Raw genomic sequence first — 20,159 nt, forward strand, 5'->3', positions numbered from 1 at the left:
TCATTGTATGCAGGTTGAGTTTGCATGGCATTTTCCAACATTCAGGCAGTAAAATGTGAGTGTCGTGAGACTGGGTTGAACCTGGGCAGCTCTTGAGAAATGGTACTCGACAAAAAAGTAGAAATGCTACCATTTATTTTTAAGCAGGAAAACAATCCTAAGTAAAATTCTTTCATTTGTTCTACAAATACACGATCATAATTAATGCTTCTAGATTTAAGGATTTATTAGTTTTCATTCATGAAGTTGTGCCTTGATGGAAATACGCACTCAAACACAGCAAATGAATTCTTGCTGAGAAGGTCTAACTCAAAAAAAAGGAACTAATAAAATACTTTCCACATCCTTGTTTACACAGAAGTGGTAACCAAAAATGCAACACCAAGACTTTCACATGCCATCTCCTCTTGTTTTTCTAAAAGAAATACTTCAAAAGCAGCATTGCTCAATCACTGCTGTGCATTTAGACACCAGGAGGTAACCCCAAGCGACTGCACAAAAACTGGAAACAAAAACCCACAAAGTCTCCCCCCTCAGCACCCAAACCCACCAGTATTTATATTCCCATAGGTACAGGCAAAAGTCAGGGAAAGGAGGAGAGTTTACTCACTAGTTTCAAAGTATATTTATGGCCACAAAGCACATGAAACTGCAGTTTGGTGGTGGCTTTTTTTTTTTTTTAACAGGAAGATCAACTGAATTGTATCTGAGAAACTGCTTATAAGTATCAGCTTAAGAGGGGACTTTCGCCTGTTTTTTGGAAAACTTCCTGCCTTCACATTTCTGATCTTTTTAAAGCTTTTTATCTACGTTATGATGGAGAATGAAGAAAAAACTCTAAGATACATTCTTCTTATCAGCAAACACATTAATCCTCTTCTGCCACAAACATACTAAGTTTTCTGATCAACAAAATTTATTTCCCTAGCCTCCTACTTCTTGAAACTTAAATTATTCATTAACTGGAATACTGAAGGCCTGAAGAAAACTTGCAGATTCAAATATTAGTTTTTTTCAAAGCACACACAGAAACGGTTGGCCAGAGTCTGTAAGATGAGCAGATCATTGATAACCAAGAACTAAATAACATGGGTATTGATCGGCATCTTCCAGCTTGCCCAGAGCTTGGTGTTGATGGTATGTCCCAGAACCTCAAATCAGGTCTATCTCATGTTTATTTACTACAATTCCTTTCAACGAGTCAGAGAACTATAATACAACTTGTAATGGTTTTGTCATTAAAGCCAGAAGAGAGCTGGCACTGCTCATCAGTCCCTGAGACTTCTTCAGAGGAAGATTTTGCTGGAGGAGTGTCCCCAAGGCCTCATTTCATCAAAGGCTCAGACGAACTTTCAAACTTGGACCTAACAGGCTCTGAATCACTAAATACTAAAAGGATGACACAGAAACCATTCAACTTGAACTTTGCTCTATTCAGCAGTCAGCAAAAGCACACCTTGGATCGCTCCATGACACATTAACTCACACACAAACTACTCCTTTTAGGAGACACCCAACCTGCATCAAAATATTGATGGGCCAGAGTTCAAATAATGTAACAGGAGATGCTCGCTGGTATGTAGTGTTCATACTTACAGAAACTGCACTTCTGGGGAGGGAAAGAACATGAAAAGGCAGAACATATAATAGATTTTTAAAATGCAAGTGTATCAAATAATTAAAAAGTATTAGAGGTAGAATTAACTTAAGTAACAAGTGCCTATCACTCAGCTATGAGCTTCTGTCTATAGCTACTCTAGAGGAGAAAAAATGTTTCCACTTGAGAGCATCAAGAACTATGTTTAGAGTATTTCCTTAAAAGTGGGGGGAAACGGGTAATGAAGTAAGTTTCTTTTTGAAAATTATGTTATTTTACTTCTTCTGGAAAAAGTCAAATATAGAAAAGGATGAAGCAATTCTCTCTTCAGTTCACTACATTAAGCTGTCATGTAAGAATGACCTTTCATGATTATATTAGCAGCAAAGAGAAATGATATCTCATTCTCAGAACTCTCCAGACACAGCAGGGTGATTTATTAAGATATTAACCCGTTTTCACATAATACAGTGGTTATGGATCGAGAAAACATCGTGTGAAGAGGCATAAGTGGAACAAAACCTCTATGCAAATATAAATCTGCTGCTGCTACGAAATATTTAAATTGAACCATAAGTTATGCAGCATTTACTTGCTCCTTGCAACTAAGGGGCAGAAAAACAGTGGTTGATATGAAAGCACAGTGAGATCTTTGCTTATTTTTCCCACATCAGGTATCTTTGAAGTATTCCACAAAGCCTGAACCATCCAGGAATCAAAGCCTGCATTCCAGGGAGAAGACTACTACATTTACCACATCTTTGGAACCTAGCAATGATGAGAGCAGTACAAAAATCATTGAAATGCTCTTGAAAAAAAGTCACACATTCACTCGAGACTCCAAATGGAGCAGTCATTTTCTGATTACGGAATTCTTTAAACCAAGTATCCTGCAGGAACTAATTCTGCCTGGCTAACACTAATTCAGGAGACAGAACTAATTACCATCACAGCTTTCATTTGGAAAAACAAAAGGAGAGAAAATTTAGCATTCTGCCCCATTCCTGTGACGGAAGCTGATGAAGCAGGGTCTGTGACAGCCCACGACCCGAGAACTACTGGCTGGCAGTTATTGAGCATGTTGTATCACTGGCTGCTCCTGCATTTCCACTTTTTGGCCTTTGCTTTTCTTAAGATTAAGAGTTTGTGGTTCCTTAAAAGCCAATACTAAGTTGATCTTTTTCTCTTCATAAGACAGATGGTTTTGTGGAAAAAAAGGGAGAAAACAGAACACAAGTTTAAAGTACGTTGGACTTGTTAGGACTCAATTCAGCCTCATAACAGGGTCCAGCATCCCGTTTTTGACTGGTATCTCTTAAGACTAAAAGTAGAAGAGCAGAGAGCAGCTTTTCCATGGTATTTGCTTAAAAAGGAAGCTCCAGCTAGGAAAAAACTCATAACCAAACAGAAGAGTTTTACTAGTTCGCAAGAAAGTTTTCCGGCTGGCTGCTGCCTCTACAAAAACACAGAGGAAGACACTGGAAATTTAAGCTTCATGGACATAATGAAAAATTTCTGTTAGCAGCAACATTAAAAGAAGAAACACTCTTAGAACTGTCTTTTTCTTTGTAAGAAATAAGAGTTCTTCCAATTTAGAGAATATTTAAGATCAAGAACAACATGAGTTTAAGTGACAAGTTAATCCCACTTTAAATTAAAAGCCAGACTGAAGACTATGAAGCACAATATTCCACAGGAAATAATTACCCAGTTTTTTAAAAAAATAATCAAGGACATTGCATGCCTTTGGCAGTATATAGGAAGGAATAATACCCTGGGATTGTATCACTCGCCCCCAATCAAACTAGTAGTTTTCTTGTTCTTTCTATTTCCTCAGTTTGGCTTTTTTAGCTTGCCAACTAACTGACCTTGTTCCCCTAAAAAAGACAGATATTTAAAAAAAAATAAATCTGCATATCTTAGTTTCTAAGATTTTAATTGAATTCATACATTGTTTTGAGTAATACTGAATGATTCTGTCAGCACATCAAGCCAACCACAAAAGCCAATCAACCTAAAGAATGGTTTCGTAACTTCACTGGATTCAAAAGCTTAAATAAAACAAAAAGCTGGCTGTACTGGAGGCTGGAGAAGACTCCCATCTGGACAGGAAGATGTAAAACCCAGAAGAATCAGCCAGCTGCTTTCAAAGCCAAGATACAGCTTCAAACAATAATTTGAAGGTTTTTCTTACCACATCACTTCAGGCCAAGAGTACTAACTTTTGCTTTACTGCTGCTGAACTGCCTGCCATCGCCACTGAACAGACAACTGCCTTACAAGTTGCCTTGTTTCTTTTCTAATGCCAGAAAAAGCTTTTAGAGAATAAATTATCCAGAAAGGGCTGCTGTATTGGCCATATTTGTGCAACAGCCCCACTGCCTTACTAAATCTGAGCACCAACATATGTCACTAAACAGGTGCTGTGCCTTGAAACATATACTTAACCAAGGATATGCTGCTGAAATATATATAATAATGCTTGGGGCAGAAATAGAGCTATGACACAGAGCCAAGAAAGGCTGCAGGAGTTTGACATTAGTTAGGGACAATTAAGCAACAGGTAAACAGATTTCTCAATTCAGTTTTGAACAAGCAGCTCTAATGAAGCGAAAGAATCTCTTTATAATGTCAGGCAGAACATATCCAAAAAGGAATCCTGAACTATGTTTTTTAATACCATGGAAACACTTTGGCATTTTCAAGCACGATTTTAGGTAAACACTTGCAACACTGAAGGCTTAAAGGTATCCTACAACTAATTCAGAGCCACCAGTCACAGTGTTTGAGATTAAGCGTGTGCTCAGATTTTGTGGCTTGGGGACTGGGGGACTGCCTTTTTTTTTTTTTTTAAAAAAAAAAAAAGCACTTTAGAATTCAATTTGTAAAATTTATTTACTGCCTAATTCCCCAAGCTGGCTAATTCTACATGTAACTGCATCTAATTAACTATTTTCATACAACTGAGGAAAGCATGGGTAAGTTATGAATGCAGCTGTGTACTTAATTTTCTTAGAAATCCGGCCCAATGACTCATCTTCCTCCTCCAATTTAACAAGAGTAGATTTCTCCTGAGGAACACACAGCTCATTTTGAAAACTATTTCTGCAAATGTGACCATAGGCCCAAACATTCAGTTTGAAGGCAGCTTCAGTAACCACTAATGTACATTCTTGTATAGGCAATTAAAATAAGCAGGCTACCCATATCTAATTACACAGCACATGCTAGGAAAAATACCTCTGCAATCAAGAGAGATGTTCAACATTGTATATAAATACTTTAACTTACTGGGTAAGCAACATGCAGTTGTATATTTAGTCTAGTTTTATCTGACCAAGTGATTATTTTATTTGCTGTTCTTAGATCACTTTTAAACAAAAACTTGGCTTTGTTTCATATTTTTACGAGAAGGTTAACTCATCCTAGAGAAGCCTTATGCTTGCCTAGAAAGGATTTTCTCTGGCAGATAATTCACTGAACCCCCGCAAACCCAAAGCAAGCCAGATTATCAATTCTAATCTGAATGCTACATTCACCTACAAAACTAGAAATGCAAAGTCAGTTTTCCATGGAAAACACCCTGGGTAGTGTAGGTCCTTTCCCAGATTGTTGTTTTTATACGCAAGTGAACCAAACCCCAGAAAACCCAGGCTTTACTAAATCCCAAACATCACTAGAGGAAACAAACCCAATCCATCTGAAGCCTTTGAAGTTGGTGTGTCTGTACGGAACAGCCACTTTCCCTGAGCTTAGGAAGGGAACACAAACCTCCTCAACGCCCCCTGAAAGGAAACCAGCTGGGGAGGGAAAACAGGACACGCTCAGGTAGTAACCACAGCTGGGAATCTGAGCTGGCCTTCACTTTGAAGTCTGGAGCAATGTCCTGAACACAGATGGACAAACTGAGTCACCCACCAGTGAAACAATGCAAGATGCCACCTCTGAGTGCAGTCTGAACTCACAACAAACTCCCCCTTTTTTTTTGTGGGGTGAGGAAAATAGGAACCGAGTTAAGGTTGCCTGCTACCTGTTAGGTTCTCCTCATCACACAAGATTTTATTCAAGTCTCCTGGGTTCCATTTGGATAATCATAATTCACTGTTAGTCCTTATTAACAAGACAAAATCTCCACTGCATAAAAACAAGTAGAGTTGCAATCAATGAGGATCTGCAATCTGATGAGGATTTGCCCAGCAAAGCTTGAAAGTCACCAAGTCAGGACCTGAGCATTACATGTATATATATGTATTAATTACAGGTATTATATAGACATATGGTTTGTGGGGTATTTTTTTTTTCCTACAGCAGAGTCAAATACAGATTGTGTGCTGCAGAAGGTAACCATATATCGGCAGGGATGGCCCCCTGTCAGTGAGATTACAAGGCAGCAGCTGCTCAGCCAGCACGCCCTGGCTTGAAGGGCAAATCTGGTGATAAAACACCAGGGCGCTGAGATCAGACGGTCTCTGCTCCAGCCTCGGCCGAAGGATTTCTTCAGCTACCTAAAGGAGTTAAGAGTTTCCAGCTCCCGAGCAAAAATACAGCAGAAATGTGCATTTCCAACTCCCAGGCACGTGAATAGAGGCAGTTAGTCTTGCTTGAAAGACAGCTACTCCAGACCAGCATAGTTTAATGCTCATGTAAATAAGCACGTGCTGTTTTCTGCATTTTTGAGAACAGCATCAGCATCTTGAAACTCATGACTAAGGCTGCAATAACAAGTAAGCACGAGCAGCAAGGACAAAGGAATTTTATACCATCTTAGGGGTTTTTTTCTCTAAGGAATTATTGCTTGAAAACCTTGTTAACAACGAAAACATTCTGTTAGCATACTAGGTACAAACAGCAGACTAAGGGACTGATCTACAATAGGCAAAACCTTGAGTACATACAGTCTTGCCAAGAGCCACAAATGCATTCAAGTGCTTAGCTCAGTAAGAAACAAACATCCCTCTGCACAACCACTTCTGTGAGGTTCTCCTTTTGTTGGCAAGTTATGTCCTTGTACAGTTTCAGGTCTCTGGTCTCAGGCTTTAATATTCTTGTTCCCTTTTATACTTTTGTATAAATCACTGCTCTTTCATTCTGGATCCCAGACAAGATTTGACTAGCAATCCAAAGAGACAGAAAAAAGTTCTAATTTAGCATTTAGGCTTATTTTGAGATACCATAAAGCTATTAGACAACCGTTTCTGTAACACATCTATGAAGGAAACACAAGAGGGAAGAGAAGGCTAAAGTAGATTTAATTAGTATTTGCCAAGGCAGTGAGAATGGCCAGGAACTGAAGTAAAAAGAACAGAAACAAAACAAAACCCTATCCACTAAAAACCTCAAAGTTTTGAAGCCCTGAATCTCCACTCTTGCCACTAGATTCTTCAGCAGGCGGCACAGAATAAATTGTAAAACTATTAGACAAGCGTTTCTGTAACACATCTATGAAGGAAACACAAGAGGGAAGAGAAGGCTAAAGTAGATTTAATTAGTATTTGCCAAGGCAGTGAGAATGGCCAGGAACTGAAGTAAAAAGAACAGAAACAAAACCCCATCCACTAAAAACCTCAAAGTTTTGAAGACCTGAATCTCCACTCTTGCCACTGGATTCTTCAGCAGATGGCACAGAATAAAACACAACACACTTCCAGCAAAACTGGAGTTTAAAGCTCTAGCTCCCCACCATCTTTTGCAATAGCAGGATATCTAGCAAATCCCTGAACTATTTAATAACAAGGACAGGAAGAAACACAAACTTTGACCTCCCCAAGCCACTAATACCTATTTCTTACCTACTCTTTTTTGCAGACAAAGTTCACTTATTACACTCTCCCACGGGACTGTTTACAAGGAAACAAAGTCTGAATGCTTTGCAAATATGGTAGGCCAACAGTATCTGCTTAAATGACACACACTGAATAATTCATCCACAGAAGTGGAAAACACAATAGAGATAATCTTCTAAAGCGCGGTTGTGCTTTAGGCCATTTCCTTTCAGCTGTGTATATTAATGATGTAATTTTAGCAGGGCTACCCCTTTGAGTTACCGTTAAAAATAGCATCTGCACCATACACTGATGAAATGCATCCACTCCAGGCGGTGAAGTAATGCAGCAAGACCACTGGTTTTTTTCCAGGGAGATAAAAAAAAAAAACAAGTCAGAAAGCAAATGAAACGTTAAGCTTTTAGCTTAGCATTTCTGTGCACCTGAGAAATAAAATTTACTGTAATCAAACCCATTGTTTTGCATAATTGCAGCCTTTGACTTTCTAGCATAAAAGAGAAAATGAAATTAGAAATGAAATGTGACAAAGCACCTCAACGATGCCGAAGTTGACTATTTGTCTCCTCCCCTACTTGTGTGGCACAGGGTAACAGATACACCATATGGATCAGAGCCACAGTTCCTCTGCTGCAGGAACACGTCTGACAGCCCCGGCATCAAACGCCGGAGGGAAGTACACGACACCCTGCTGTAGGCAGCTTGGGCCAGTGGGATCCCTTCAACTTCTTCCAGTTTCCCCTATCTGCAATCCCCAAACAAGATTTTATTCTCAACTTGCTTCTTAGCATCAACCCATGAACAACTCCAGAGGCTTTCATCACCCCTCTACAGCTGTTACGTCTCTTAATCCAGGTCTCAGCATCCAGCTCTGCTCTGGCATTTTTCAACAGATGCAGTTTATGAAAGCTACATTAAGCCTGCATTAAACAGAAGAATCCAACTTTCTTTAAACAACCTCAAATAAAATTGAATACACAAAATTTCACTGCTTCGACTGGTCTCAGCTTCATTCTTTATTCATTTTGAATCTATTTATAATGAGCCCAATGTTAATAGCACCATTTTCTTGTTTGGCTATTAGCAAAAGGAGATGTAAGTTAGTGAGGAGACATACAACTTGAGAAATAATATCTAACTATTTAAGCAAAACAAAGGAGAAGAACTTGCTTCTGTCTACAAAGAGTGTCCACAGAGCCTTTTTGACCACTGATTAGAGAAATCCCAAACATTTTTATCTAAACCTCAGTTTTTTCCTCAGAGATCTATACAAACATTAAGCCAGGCCTGATGTGAAGCAAGAACTAGCCTAGCTTGATGGATACATAAAGATGACTCCACAGTAGATCACAAACAAAGCCATATCTAGAACACAGGAATCGGTAGCTCTTGCAGTGATCCTCAAAGGATATAAGGCACCGATTCCTTCTGCGTTTGAATCTGCAGTCTAAAAAAATAAAAAAAATTAGCCACTGTCTTCTGACCTGTGAATCAAGGCTGGGATCAGCTGGTAGTCAAGGTGCAGGAGAACACTGTTTAAAAAACAAGACCAATTTCCTCCCCTCCAACTGCACACAGACTCATGAGTTACCATTTGCAAAAGGTCTCTCTCAGCAGCATAAGTATTATTACATTCATTATTTCTTCTTTGCAGTCCATCTGTTCCCTTGTGCCAGATACTGAATGTGAGAAATTATGATCACTTCCATGGAAATAAAGTGTTGTCATTTACTAAATAAGGTCATTTCCAGATTAGAAATAAGGGAAGCAGAGTAACGAAATTTTTGCTGTAGTAGTAGGGGAAATAAAGAAAATTGCTGGCAAAGTAAACAACTTTTTTTTTGTGACATGTTCTCATCCTTCCTCTCCACCCACCTCCTCCTCTTCAAACCAGAGCAGTACATCATGTCAGTGCCCAGTACTAAGGATAATGCATCCCCTCCTGTGACTTACTGCCCTACTTGAAACCAGGATTTATTGTTTCCAATTCCCAGTATCACCAGTTTCTCTAATGATATCTCAAGTCCTGCAACGTCTGGCATCTTTTCCCTACTGTGGTCTGATTCTTTCAAAAATTGCCAGCCTCCCCTGTCTGTGAAGAAAAGCCCCAATCTGAGAATACTAATGCTGACATCAAAAGTCAAGCAAGAAACCTGTTATTTACTTTAGGTTCTCATGAATTTTCAGATCTGGACCCAAAAAAAATCTGTGAGGGATGACAACATTTCTTATGTATGCAACAACCAGCAACAACTCCAGCTACCTATTGATAAAATTACTGTACTTTAAGCCTGTTACCCTCAGGGAGCCACCTTTTGGAGAGTAAAATTAATCTAAATGTGAAGGTACATGAAAACAAAAAATGTGCTCTGGAAAATGGCAGATTTAACAAAAAACTGATAAGGGAAGGGAAAGAACATCTACCAGCTAACAACTAACCAGCTAGAAAAGCTTCTTAAGCATGCTGTACACAGGAAAAATGCCATTTAGTCATTAGCACACTTGTGACTATGTAAAAACATGGGCAATGACATTATGGTTTTGCAACAACACCAGCTACCTACTGATACAATTACTGTATTTTAAGCCTGTTACCCTCAGGGAGCCACCTTTTGGAGAGTAAAATTAATCTAAATGTGAAGGTACATGAAAACAAAAAATGTGCTCTGGAAAATGGCAGATTTAACAAAAAACTGATAAGGGAAGGGAAAGAACATCTACCAGCTAACAACTAGCCAGCTAGAAAAGCTTCTTAAGCATGCTGTACACAGGAAAAATGCCATTTAGTCATTAGCACACTTGTGACTATGTAAAAACATGGGCAATGACATTATGGTTTTCTAGGAATATATGTGAATCACTCCCAATTTTCTTCTTGAAAGCAATACTCTTGTGTCCAATTTAGTTTTGGGGAACTGTAAATCTAGATAGCATAAGCAAGCCATTAATTTTAGATTCTCGTATACCTCTGTTTAACATGGCAGACGGGTTATTTCAAAACAGACATTTCCAGATGTTACAGGGTGTTAAATTCTGAAGAGATGCAACGAACAGCTGAGCATTTCTGAACATTTCACACATCCCTTAATCTTCAGGCAGCAGACACAGAAATGTCCAGTCTTCGTGAGCTATTTGCCATGCAGCAGGAACTGCCAGGAGACAAGCACCAGCAGTTAAAGTTCACCTCCATTTTTTCTTGAAGTCCTGCATGACATGTTTTCCACCCTTCAGTAAGTTTTTTAAATTTCAAATTTCCTCTCACCCCACCCCCTTCCTTTATAAAGGATTTTCAGTACAAATGAAGGTTTAAGCATTAGTTCCACCAAGATTTACAGCAGGTAAAGTTCTCAACTCATTTTATTCTGACCCTGCTACATTTTTTCAGAAGATGCACTGCATTAAGCCATTACCTAAAGATCTGAGAAAAACTGGTTTTGCTCATTTAATGCAATTTTAATTAAAAGCTCAAGTTTCTTATGTTGTTTCCACTACTGACAGAAGGTCACACTGTTGCTTCCATAGCTGTTGATGTAATGGCTATTAATTTCATCTGCATTAACAACTAATGTGCCATAGCAGGTACTTCCTTCCAGGACTTCATAGACATGAACTGGCAATATAAAAGTCCTTCTAGGAATGTACGTGCCTAAGTGTTGCCTCCTGTGCTTCTGAAGACCCATGGAAAAAGGCAAATAACATTAAATATGAGTTTATCCTCACACATCAGACAGTGACAACTATCTTGCCATTATCTAAGATCAGGAACTTGCTTAAGGAATGGGTTACAGCAAGCTAAACTCCTTGGCACGGCTGAATTTACCAACATACTGTTCTTAGAATTTTTATTTTTCACAGTAGCTGGATTCTAATTCATTATAAACACAAATATCATCCAACTCCCACTAAAACCAAATTGAACAGGCTGCAGAGCACTCAAGTGCTTCACCGTCAAACCTTGCTGTAACAGAAAGCTGGTCATTTTCTAGCATTTAATAAGAAAGTTATATTGTCCAGTACACAAATTCAGAATAAGTCTTTATATAACGTAAGAATAAATACAAGCAAGATTAATTAGTAAGGAGCAAAATGAAGCCTTGTTCCCCATGGGGCTATGCTGTATGTTTCCTCTCTTCCACAGAGACTCCAGCCCCATATCCCCTACGACAGACCTACAACAATACTGCTTGCCATATCTACTATGTCTACCTTACATTTTTCCAAGTTTTCCAGATATTCCTTAGTTACACACACATAACTAGCTGTTTTTCCTTCCCAGGCACACTTACCACTGTAAGACACCTGGCCTCTTGCACACCCACTTACTTCTGCAGGATGCCAGTTGACTTTTGCATCCCTACAGTGATGTGCACAGGACTCTCTGGAGCTGCCAACTGGGCAACAACCAGCACATCTTGCCTCCAGTCCAGAAAAAACACACACAATGAGTGGCTGGGCAGAGAAAACAGTGTAAGGGCTGAACTGGTCTTACCTCTCCTCTTGATGGAAGCATGAATGAGTCTCTTCTATCCAGACACTGCTGTAAATAAAACCTCTGTCAAATCTGAATTAATTCAATCAACAGGCTCAACAGTTCATAAAGTAGGGACTGAGAAAACTACCGAGGCAGAGTGATTCCATCACCTTTACTGAGGAAAGACAAGCAAGAAGCCCAAACAAGACTAAAGAAAGAACCACTCATCAGATTCAAGATAATGCCCTTAGGTGTATGCTTAATATAGGCATTATTTCAGGTGAATATGCAAACAAGGCATATGGTATATACCCAATTCAAAACTGCTTATAGCAAATGTGCATTAGAGAGTCTTCTGTAACACAAACTCAAACCACAGCCCTGGGTAAATATATGCAGCATGGCTTTCCACTGAAGCCAACTCACTGCAGCTCTTGGCCAAGGGATAGACCTTGGCCAAGACTAAAAGTCTTCATGTGAAGTGCCTGCGAACCACAAAGGGCTGCCCTCGTGAAGGAATCTAGGCCACGAGTTACAAACTTCAGCAAGAAGCACCTTTAAGTATTTACACAGAAAGGTTATGACAATGATTGCATGAGTAGGCAGACAGGAGCCTACGTTTCGTTCAGTTAGAAGAGTCCCCATGCTCTCCCCTCCTCTCCCTTTGCATCTTGTCACAGCAATCCCAGATCTCTGCTGACAAGTCTTGGTATGTGGAAAGGGAGGCAACAAGGATGACAAAGAAACCAACTCCAACCTCTAGAGAGTAGAAAAGTTTACTTATTAACAGGTAACAACATGAATTTGCCAGAGTCCAAGTGCAGTCCCAGGAGCATGGAACTTCTACTGGCAGCTCTGACACAGCCCAAGTGTGACCTACTCAACCTGACCTCTGCCTTTGGGGACACAACGGGGTTCTACGCCTGCCAACGTAAGCACAGGGAACAACTGCATAATCCACAAAAGCTTGAGATGAAATGCAATGTTTTTTTAATGTTTTTTTTTAAAACTGAATTTAAAACTCATGAGTACTGCCTGTATTGCAAAATTAAACCTGCAACCTGAATTGAACTCCCAGCTCCAGAAGAGCAAGCTGCATGATTTATGCGACATACAGGCTTCAAGAAATTTCTTAATACACAATAATCTTCTAGCACAGGGGAAAATATGCAACATCAAAACATTTCTTTTGAAGTACACTAATCCTTGGGATTTGATTGCTAGAATTAACTCTTGATACTCATAAAACAAGTAGTATATTAGAGATAGTCGGGAATGCAACGCCTTGTGTGTGATCTAACAACATACATTGCTGAAGTTTAGAAGCAGAGCTCTACTTCAGAGATGAAATGAACCAAGACATATACAAACAGCTGAAAAATTATATACAGTTGGTAGAGGCAGATTTTTTCTGAAGGATTATCATAGCCTAAATATTTCTTTAAGCCTTACCCTAAGAGTAGACAACCCAATATTGTTGGAGATGATGTATTTACTTAAAAATAGAATAATCCAGCTACACAACTGATGCAGAACAAGGCACTATAAAGTCTGGACCCTGAACCAAGAGGATTTCAGAGCTTTTTTTCTCCCCCTGTATTTTCTCCCTCCTTTCAACAGGCTGAACAACCGGTGTCATACATTTCAGGAGAGAAAAGACTGTTAATTGCCATTAAATAAGAGAGTTCCTGCAGTCTAGTTTCTTATGGAAAAAGGATGAGTCAAGGAAGTGGGAGATAAAAAAAGGTGCAAGACTGTACAAATACATTTTGCCAAGGAAAATAAATTGGGTAGCAAAAATAGTGAATAGAAGTTCTTGATAGCTTACATCACGCATTTCTGCTGACTATTGTAATGAAACTATTTAGATGCCAAAGCTTGCTGCACATAACCATCAGCTTAACCTACCTACAACTCAGATCCTACCTGAGGTCAACAGGATTACTGCACACAAGGATATATTTTACGTCCTAATATTAATCCAAAATTAAGTCAATACATTACTGAGATGCATCTGCTCTAAAGTTTGATTTTCCTCCTGTCCACAGGCTGCAGCTCCTTTTGTCCAGTAAGTCATGTGCAGTCCAGTAAGTCATCCTATTTATTCTAGCATTTATTCTATCCTATTTATTCAAGCATTTATTCTAGCTTAGGACGCTGTCGAGGCTTTGCAGGACACTGTATGTGGACTAATAGCATACCTTCAATTAAGCAAGAAGTTTTACTGTGCTCAGCAGGGGTACTAAATGGAGTACAGAATGGAGAATAAAGCCTGCTGCACCCATTTTACATCTAAAAGCTTTACTCCTCTCTGTCCACAGAAGGCAGTTCGTGCCTATCATTAGATGCGTGTGTTGCAAGAATTGTGATTCAGCCTCACTATAAAAGGATTACATTTCAACAGTTGCTTCATTCGAAATCAGACTGGCTTGGAGACAATTTTGAGGTTTTGTGTGGCAATAGCGGAAAGGCAAGATAAATATATAGGAAACACAAGAATAGGGGAATTTTTGTCACCTTGCAGAAAATGAGACTTGTTTAGTCGAGAAAACCATCTTCCAGACTGTTTTGTGGAGGAAAACAGTGGTAAGAGCCACCTGGAAAGCCTCAAAGCAGTAATGAACATCTTATAAATACCAACACAGAACTTTCACTGCAGAAAATTTAAAACAGAGGCTGTGACAAATCAAAATTTTACTCAGTATTATGAGAAATTACAGTATGAAGACTGCACAGTCTCCGTACTGTAATGTTTTGCAACTTACATTGCCTTTACTATAAAGATTCTTTTGTTCTGCCCTTCAACATCTGGTCTAATGTACTTTATTCCACTGCGCTTTTGGAAAATATGCTGTGGTCACTGACCATGTTTAATACATTGCTAAAATGTCACATGCACAGAGTAGAACTTGCCTACGGTGCTACCCACCTAATGGCCAAATCATTCTGCTGCTTGGAACCTTACAGTAAGAGTAATTAATAACATCTCTGGTGTACAGGAAAATCCTATTGCTTTTTAAAAAAAATACGGAATAAGCTGAATTTTTCATTCAGCTTTGATAACCATAACTACTCTCTTTTGGAAATTGCCACACAAGGTCAGAACGACTCTACACGCATAGGTTTGTTATAAATTAGCTCTGTGAATAGGACTTGTGGTAGGTGAGACAGTTCCTTCTGGACTTTGGCATAACAACTGAATTTCCCTTAGCCACCAGCAGAGGATTATACCTGCAAAACAAAAGTTGCTAGCCAATATACTATTTTTAACCAGTGACCTTCTTTAACAACCTGGGTCACTTGCTACTAGAAAAAGGTTCTGAGGTGGCTCTCCAGAAAACACAGGGTGAAATCCTGAATATAAGACAACCAGCCTCAGTGCCTCTATCAGAATCTCTGCAAGTTTGCTGACTGTGGTGGTGTAGGCTGGGCTGGCCACTAAATGAACAGTAAATGCTCTCTTTAACCTCTCCCCCTTCCCAGAAGAGAAGGCAGAGAGATTTATGGGTTGGAAAAATCCCCCTAAAACTACCGTAATTAAATATTAATAATAAAAAGAAAAAATTATAAGAAGAAAATAATGAAATATATAAAATATATACAAAACCAGTATCAAGCTCCCAGGATGACATCACCATCAGGCAGTGGGAAAGTCCCAGACTGGAGTCTGTGACAGATGGGAAATGGATTCTAGATCTGGATTCAGGAACACACAGATTGGTATCAAAGGCAGAAGAACAGACAGAATCTTCCTCAAACACCAGCCACAGAAGAAGAGGCTGGCGCCTTTGATTCCTTAACTTTTAGCCTGAGCATGATGCAGATGGGATGAAGACCCCAGGTCACCCATCACATCCACTCCACCCTGCAGGTGAGATCCCTCCACACTTTTTCCCTTCCAAGCCTCCAACTTGGTAAATAAGAAAGCGAGCTGGCCTTGGTTGTTATAAGAGTATGTATAAGCAAGAGCCTCTCTACCTACCACTCCTTGGTATTAACTATAAACATCAGGCCTTATCACTGCTAGAAGCAGACACTGCCTGAAAAATACGCTACTAATTTCAGAGAGCACAGTTAGTTAGGAGAGACTTAACCGAAAAGTAGAATTGCTGAAAGTGAAAGTGGTTCTGTTCTACCTCAAACCAGGACACTGAGTTTGTGTTTCCCAGCACAACGCCAACAAACCTGCCTATAGAAGGCACCACTCACCACACACTGCACTGCTGCCCACCCAGCAAGCGTTTGCAGGCACAAAATCCCATTTCTGAAACTGGCTACTGCCACCTTCTGCAGCTCTATTTGCATCGGGTTCAGTTCCTGTAGTATTGCAGAAAAAAAGCCAAAGGCAACTCAAGGAAGACAGTGTGCATCAACTCATGCAGTATGCAAAATACGCCCAGCCTTCATTTGAACATGATTGTTTTGTTTGGATCAACCCGAGGTTAAAACCTGACTACGTTCTAGAAACAGTGGAAAAAGAGACAGAAATATCGAGCAACACATCCCTCTTGGAATTTCAGTTACATGTAACATAATTTATCTGCATTTGCCTTTGTTCTCCTTGACCAGTGAGATCTGTCAATACCTTAAAAGTCTGCATATAAGCCCGTCTGCAGCTTATGAGCACAATAGCCAGTCCCTGACAAGTCACCACTTCCTGAAGTTACCACCAGTTAAAATAACTTCCACATCTGTAAAAATGGGTTTGAACAATCCTAAATCACCAATCAAAACATATGATTAAAAAGCACAATTTATACAGCATGTTACAGCTATCAGACTTCAGAAGAGGTGTCCACATCCTTCTATGTCAATACCTATCCATTTTTTTTTCTAAACTTGCATAGGACAAATTTTTGAACTTTATTTTACAAAAGTAAAGTCCAGATAAAGCACAGATAGTTGAAACCCTTATGTCAACAGGTACAGGATCTTCCTAGTGTCACAACTTTTCACTTTGCAGAAATGTCCATCTGGTTTACCCTGCTTTAGCACCAATACATGCAGAAGTGAGACTGGGATTTAACTAAGACCGAAGGGCCAGTGTAGAAAAATTGGAGAATTTTAGTAAATAACCATATGATTGCTCCAAGCTGGTCACCACTCCCAACAACTTGGGCACTACAGCATGGATCCATTACCCCAGTGCCTGAGAGCATTCCCAGTTAGCCGGGCCTCTCAGATAAAAGGGAACATTTAGGGACTTCTCAAACTGATACTCATTTTATAAATTCATTTCCCAAGGCAGCAATACTCTCTGCAGATAGGATGGTGAAATTATTCAGAAGTTATGTATTTGACAAGTCTCTACAAGAAGCATGTATGAATGCTTCCAGCTCACAACTTAATGCAAACAAGTGCAAACAGACTTCTACCACAGTTTGTTAAAGAGTACTCGGCAATATACTCTGCTCTTGTCTCTCTCCCATGTAGAAACTTGAAATATTTTATGCTAAACGCTAGTTTCAAAGTGTGGATTAAGGAAAATACAACCACTGATAGCTTCCAGGTCCAAGCCTACTACAAACCCACTCACTGTTCAATTATGTACAGAGTATGTTATATTACTAACATTTCTACAAATCAGGATTAAAACCATTCACTGGATTAACACAAACTGTCTCTAATCCAACTAAACACAATGGGTACTGCACCTCATACTGCTTTCTCATTTTTTTGTCTGTTTCAGCTACAGCCTTGTCAACTGAGACACTTCCAGCTCCAGTACTTTGCCAAGAAAGGAATGATGAACTTCAGCAGCTCGCTGTTCCTGACCACAAGGGAGAAGAAATCCTGTCCCCTCAAGCTGTTTGAAACAAGACTCGCTAGAAAAATATCAACACAAGAATTACACACTGGTCAAGCAACCTGTCCATCCCATACACTCATGGCTGAATTTCATGTGCTCTAGGTTAAAAAGGTAGGGGGTCCTGCTAAATTAAGAGTGTTACGTCTGATTGCTACAAGAATTAGAAATCTGCAAGTGAGCAATGGTGGCTCTGGGCTGGCCAATAATCCAGAGACAGAACTCCCTCCCAGACTGATCGTCATGTATCAAGGAGAACTCAACATGGTCTTTGCTGCTGGTGAACCAGAAAGCAGAATATCAGTTAGTAAGAAAACCATACTTGTTCCACAACATCTTTTACCAACTATCACAAAGGCAATCTTATGAATTAAAAAGCTACATTCTCTGAAAACCAAGCAGGTATTCTATAAGATAAAAACAGATCAGAAGAAAAGCTAATTAATTTTCACAGTGTACCATGACTAATCTTGGCATATATGGTACTGGAATAGCAATCACTGAGTACAAATGAAAACAGTGTTGAACCCTGTCCTATTTTTAATCAGATGGAAGCCACAAACCAAGCCATGCTTTTGCTTAGTGTTGCATTTTCTTCTACCCTGATAGCTTTTACAGCTGGAGAAATAGCTACTTACAGCACTATTCTGCTGTAAAAAATTATTGGTACTTACAGCTACTGGGATTATAGTTGAATATTTCACAGAAAAGGAGGTCCAGCAGAGGCAAGCTAAGAACATTTCCTTGGGACACTTAACCCTTTCCAAGCTGTATCAGTTCCTCTGAATGAAGATGTGCTTGATCACAATTTAGGGGGTATTAAACTGTATTTGCAAGGTTACGTAGCAAACCAGTGGCAGAGAAGTAAACAGAACTCTGAAGACCAAGTCCAAATCATGAAATTCTTGATCACAATTTACGTGGTATTAAACTGTATTTGCAAGGTTACGCAGCAAACAGAACTCTGAAGACCAAGTCCAAATCAAAAAAACCCCAACAATCTATATGACAATATTTTTAATGACATTTGAAGGCGATACACCAGCGCTGGCAACGTGATGGTGTATTTCCCCTCCATTAGTTGTGCCATACAGAGCTATTTTTATTATTACCACAAAGAGTTTACAAAAGCAGTTCTACACAAATAGCAGCTCACAGTTCAAAGACTTTCCTCACTTAACAGTGCTTTTTGTATGCATTAAACAGAAATACTGTTAGTCACATTTTAACCTAGACATTTTAATATCTGTAATCATAGCCTGGAGTGCGGAAATGGAATGCATGCTTATTAACTCAAATTTGCAAAGCCCAGTTTTTAGCCAGTCAGCGTGCAATATAATATTACAAAAATAAGACTTATTTGTGACAACATTCAGGGTGCACACAAGCTATAAAAGGTGCAAGCTCTCTCCCCTATCCTCCACTCCTCTTCCCTCAGCTTCTCACTTACACATTCTTGGGAACCAAGAGCAAGGTGGAAGTGGAAGCCTAACTGCTGTTTTAAATGCCTTCTCGTCTCCCCAGTAAAGCAACACTCATCACCATATGCTTCATCCAAGAAATAACCTGCTACTATAAGGATGAGAGGTGGAGTGTCAGAGATATTCACTCTTTGAGAATATAATATTTCAGGAGAGCTAAACTGGTATTTTATCTCACAAGGAACTTTCTTGCGTATTTCCCAACACAAGAATAAGCACACTTGTCTGTCACCGACCATTTTTTCACTGATACACTAACACTTCCTACAAAAATGACTTCCTTTGCTCAACCCAATGCAGAAGCAGCAAAATTCCAGTCTCCAATCAATTAAAATAATGCTAATTGCCATCAAGAGGTAGGAGTTTGTTCCCCTGCTGGAAATGCGCATGCAGAAAAGGACACACCTTTGGAGTGTTTCCCCGAAGGCCTCTTGGGTAATGACTCCTCAATGGAATGTGTTGATGTATGTAGTACATTTTCCAAACTGTTACTGACACTGTTGATGGGGGTCTCGGACCTTGGAGTGACCTGGAAAGAAAAAAAAAAATCCAATAAAATAAACTGAGGAAATGCACAAACATCACACCTTCCTCCAGAGTGAGCAGAACCGCTTTGAAGGCAGTCAGGAGACATTTTCTTCTTTTAAAACCAAAGAGTGTTACTATTGATATTCCACAAGTAACAGTTCAGGGAAGTTGTTTTTAGTCAGCAGCTATTCACAAATCTAGATTATCTTGGCTAATCTATAAAGCTACTTAAAGTATAATTCTTTTTTAAACAATAGTCACAGCAGTCAATAGAGATATTGCAAGACCCTTAACCTCTCCACGCTGCAGCTCTTAACTTTTCAACAAGAAAATAAAGGGAAAGGAGCTCTTGGAAAATATCCTTTTTATGTTATGTTACCTACCTACACAGATGCAGAACCGAGGCATTTCAAAGTATCTCCACACAGATCACAAGGAATGAATTCCAATTTAGCAAAATCTAATTTTCTTGTCTTTGCCATTTAAAAGCCCGCTA

The 20,159-nt window shown here is 39.4% G+C and overlaps 1 protein-coding gene across 1 annotated transcript in view; it reads right to left on the minus strand.

Moving 5' to 3' along the window:
* ZCCHC14 (zinc finger, CCHC domain containing 14) overlaps window positions 1-20,159 on the minus strand; it is a 55,297-nt gene that overhangs the window by 21,543 nt on the left and 13,595 nt on the right. The window contains 1 exon segment of the mRNA XM_014942494.1: window positions 19,541-19,664. Within this exon segment, the coding sequence (XP_014797980.1) occupies window positions 19,541-19,664 (124 nt within the window).

Source organism: Calidris pugnax, unplaced genomic scaffold (assembly GCF_001431845.1).
Source record: "Calidris pugnax isolate Ruff unplaced genomic scaffold, ASM143184v1 scaffold28, whole genome shotgun sequence".
NCBI lineage: Eukaryota > Metazoa > Chordata > Aves > Charadriiformes > Scolopacidae > Calidris > Calidris pugnax.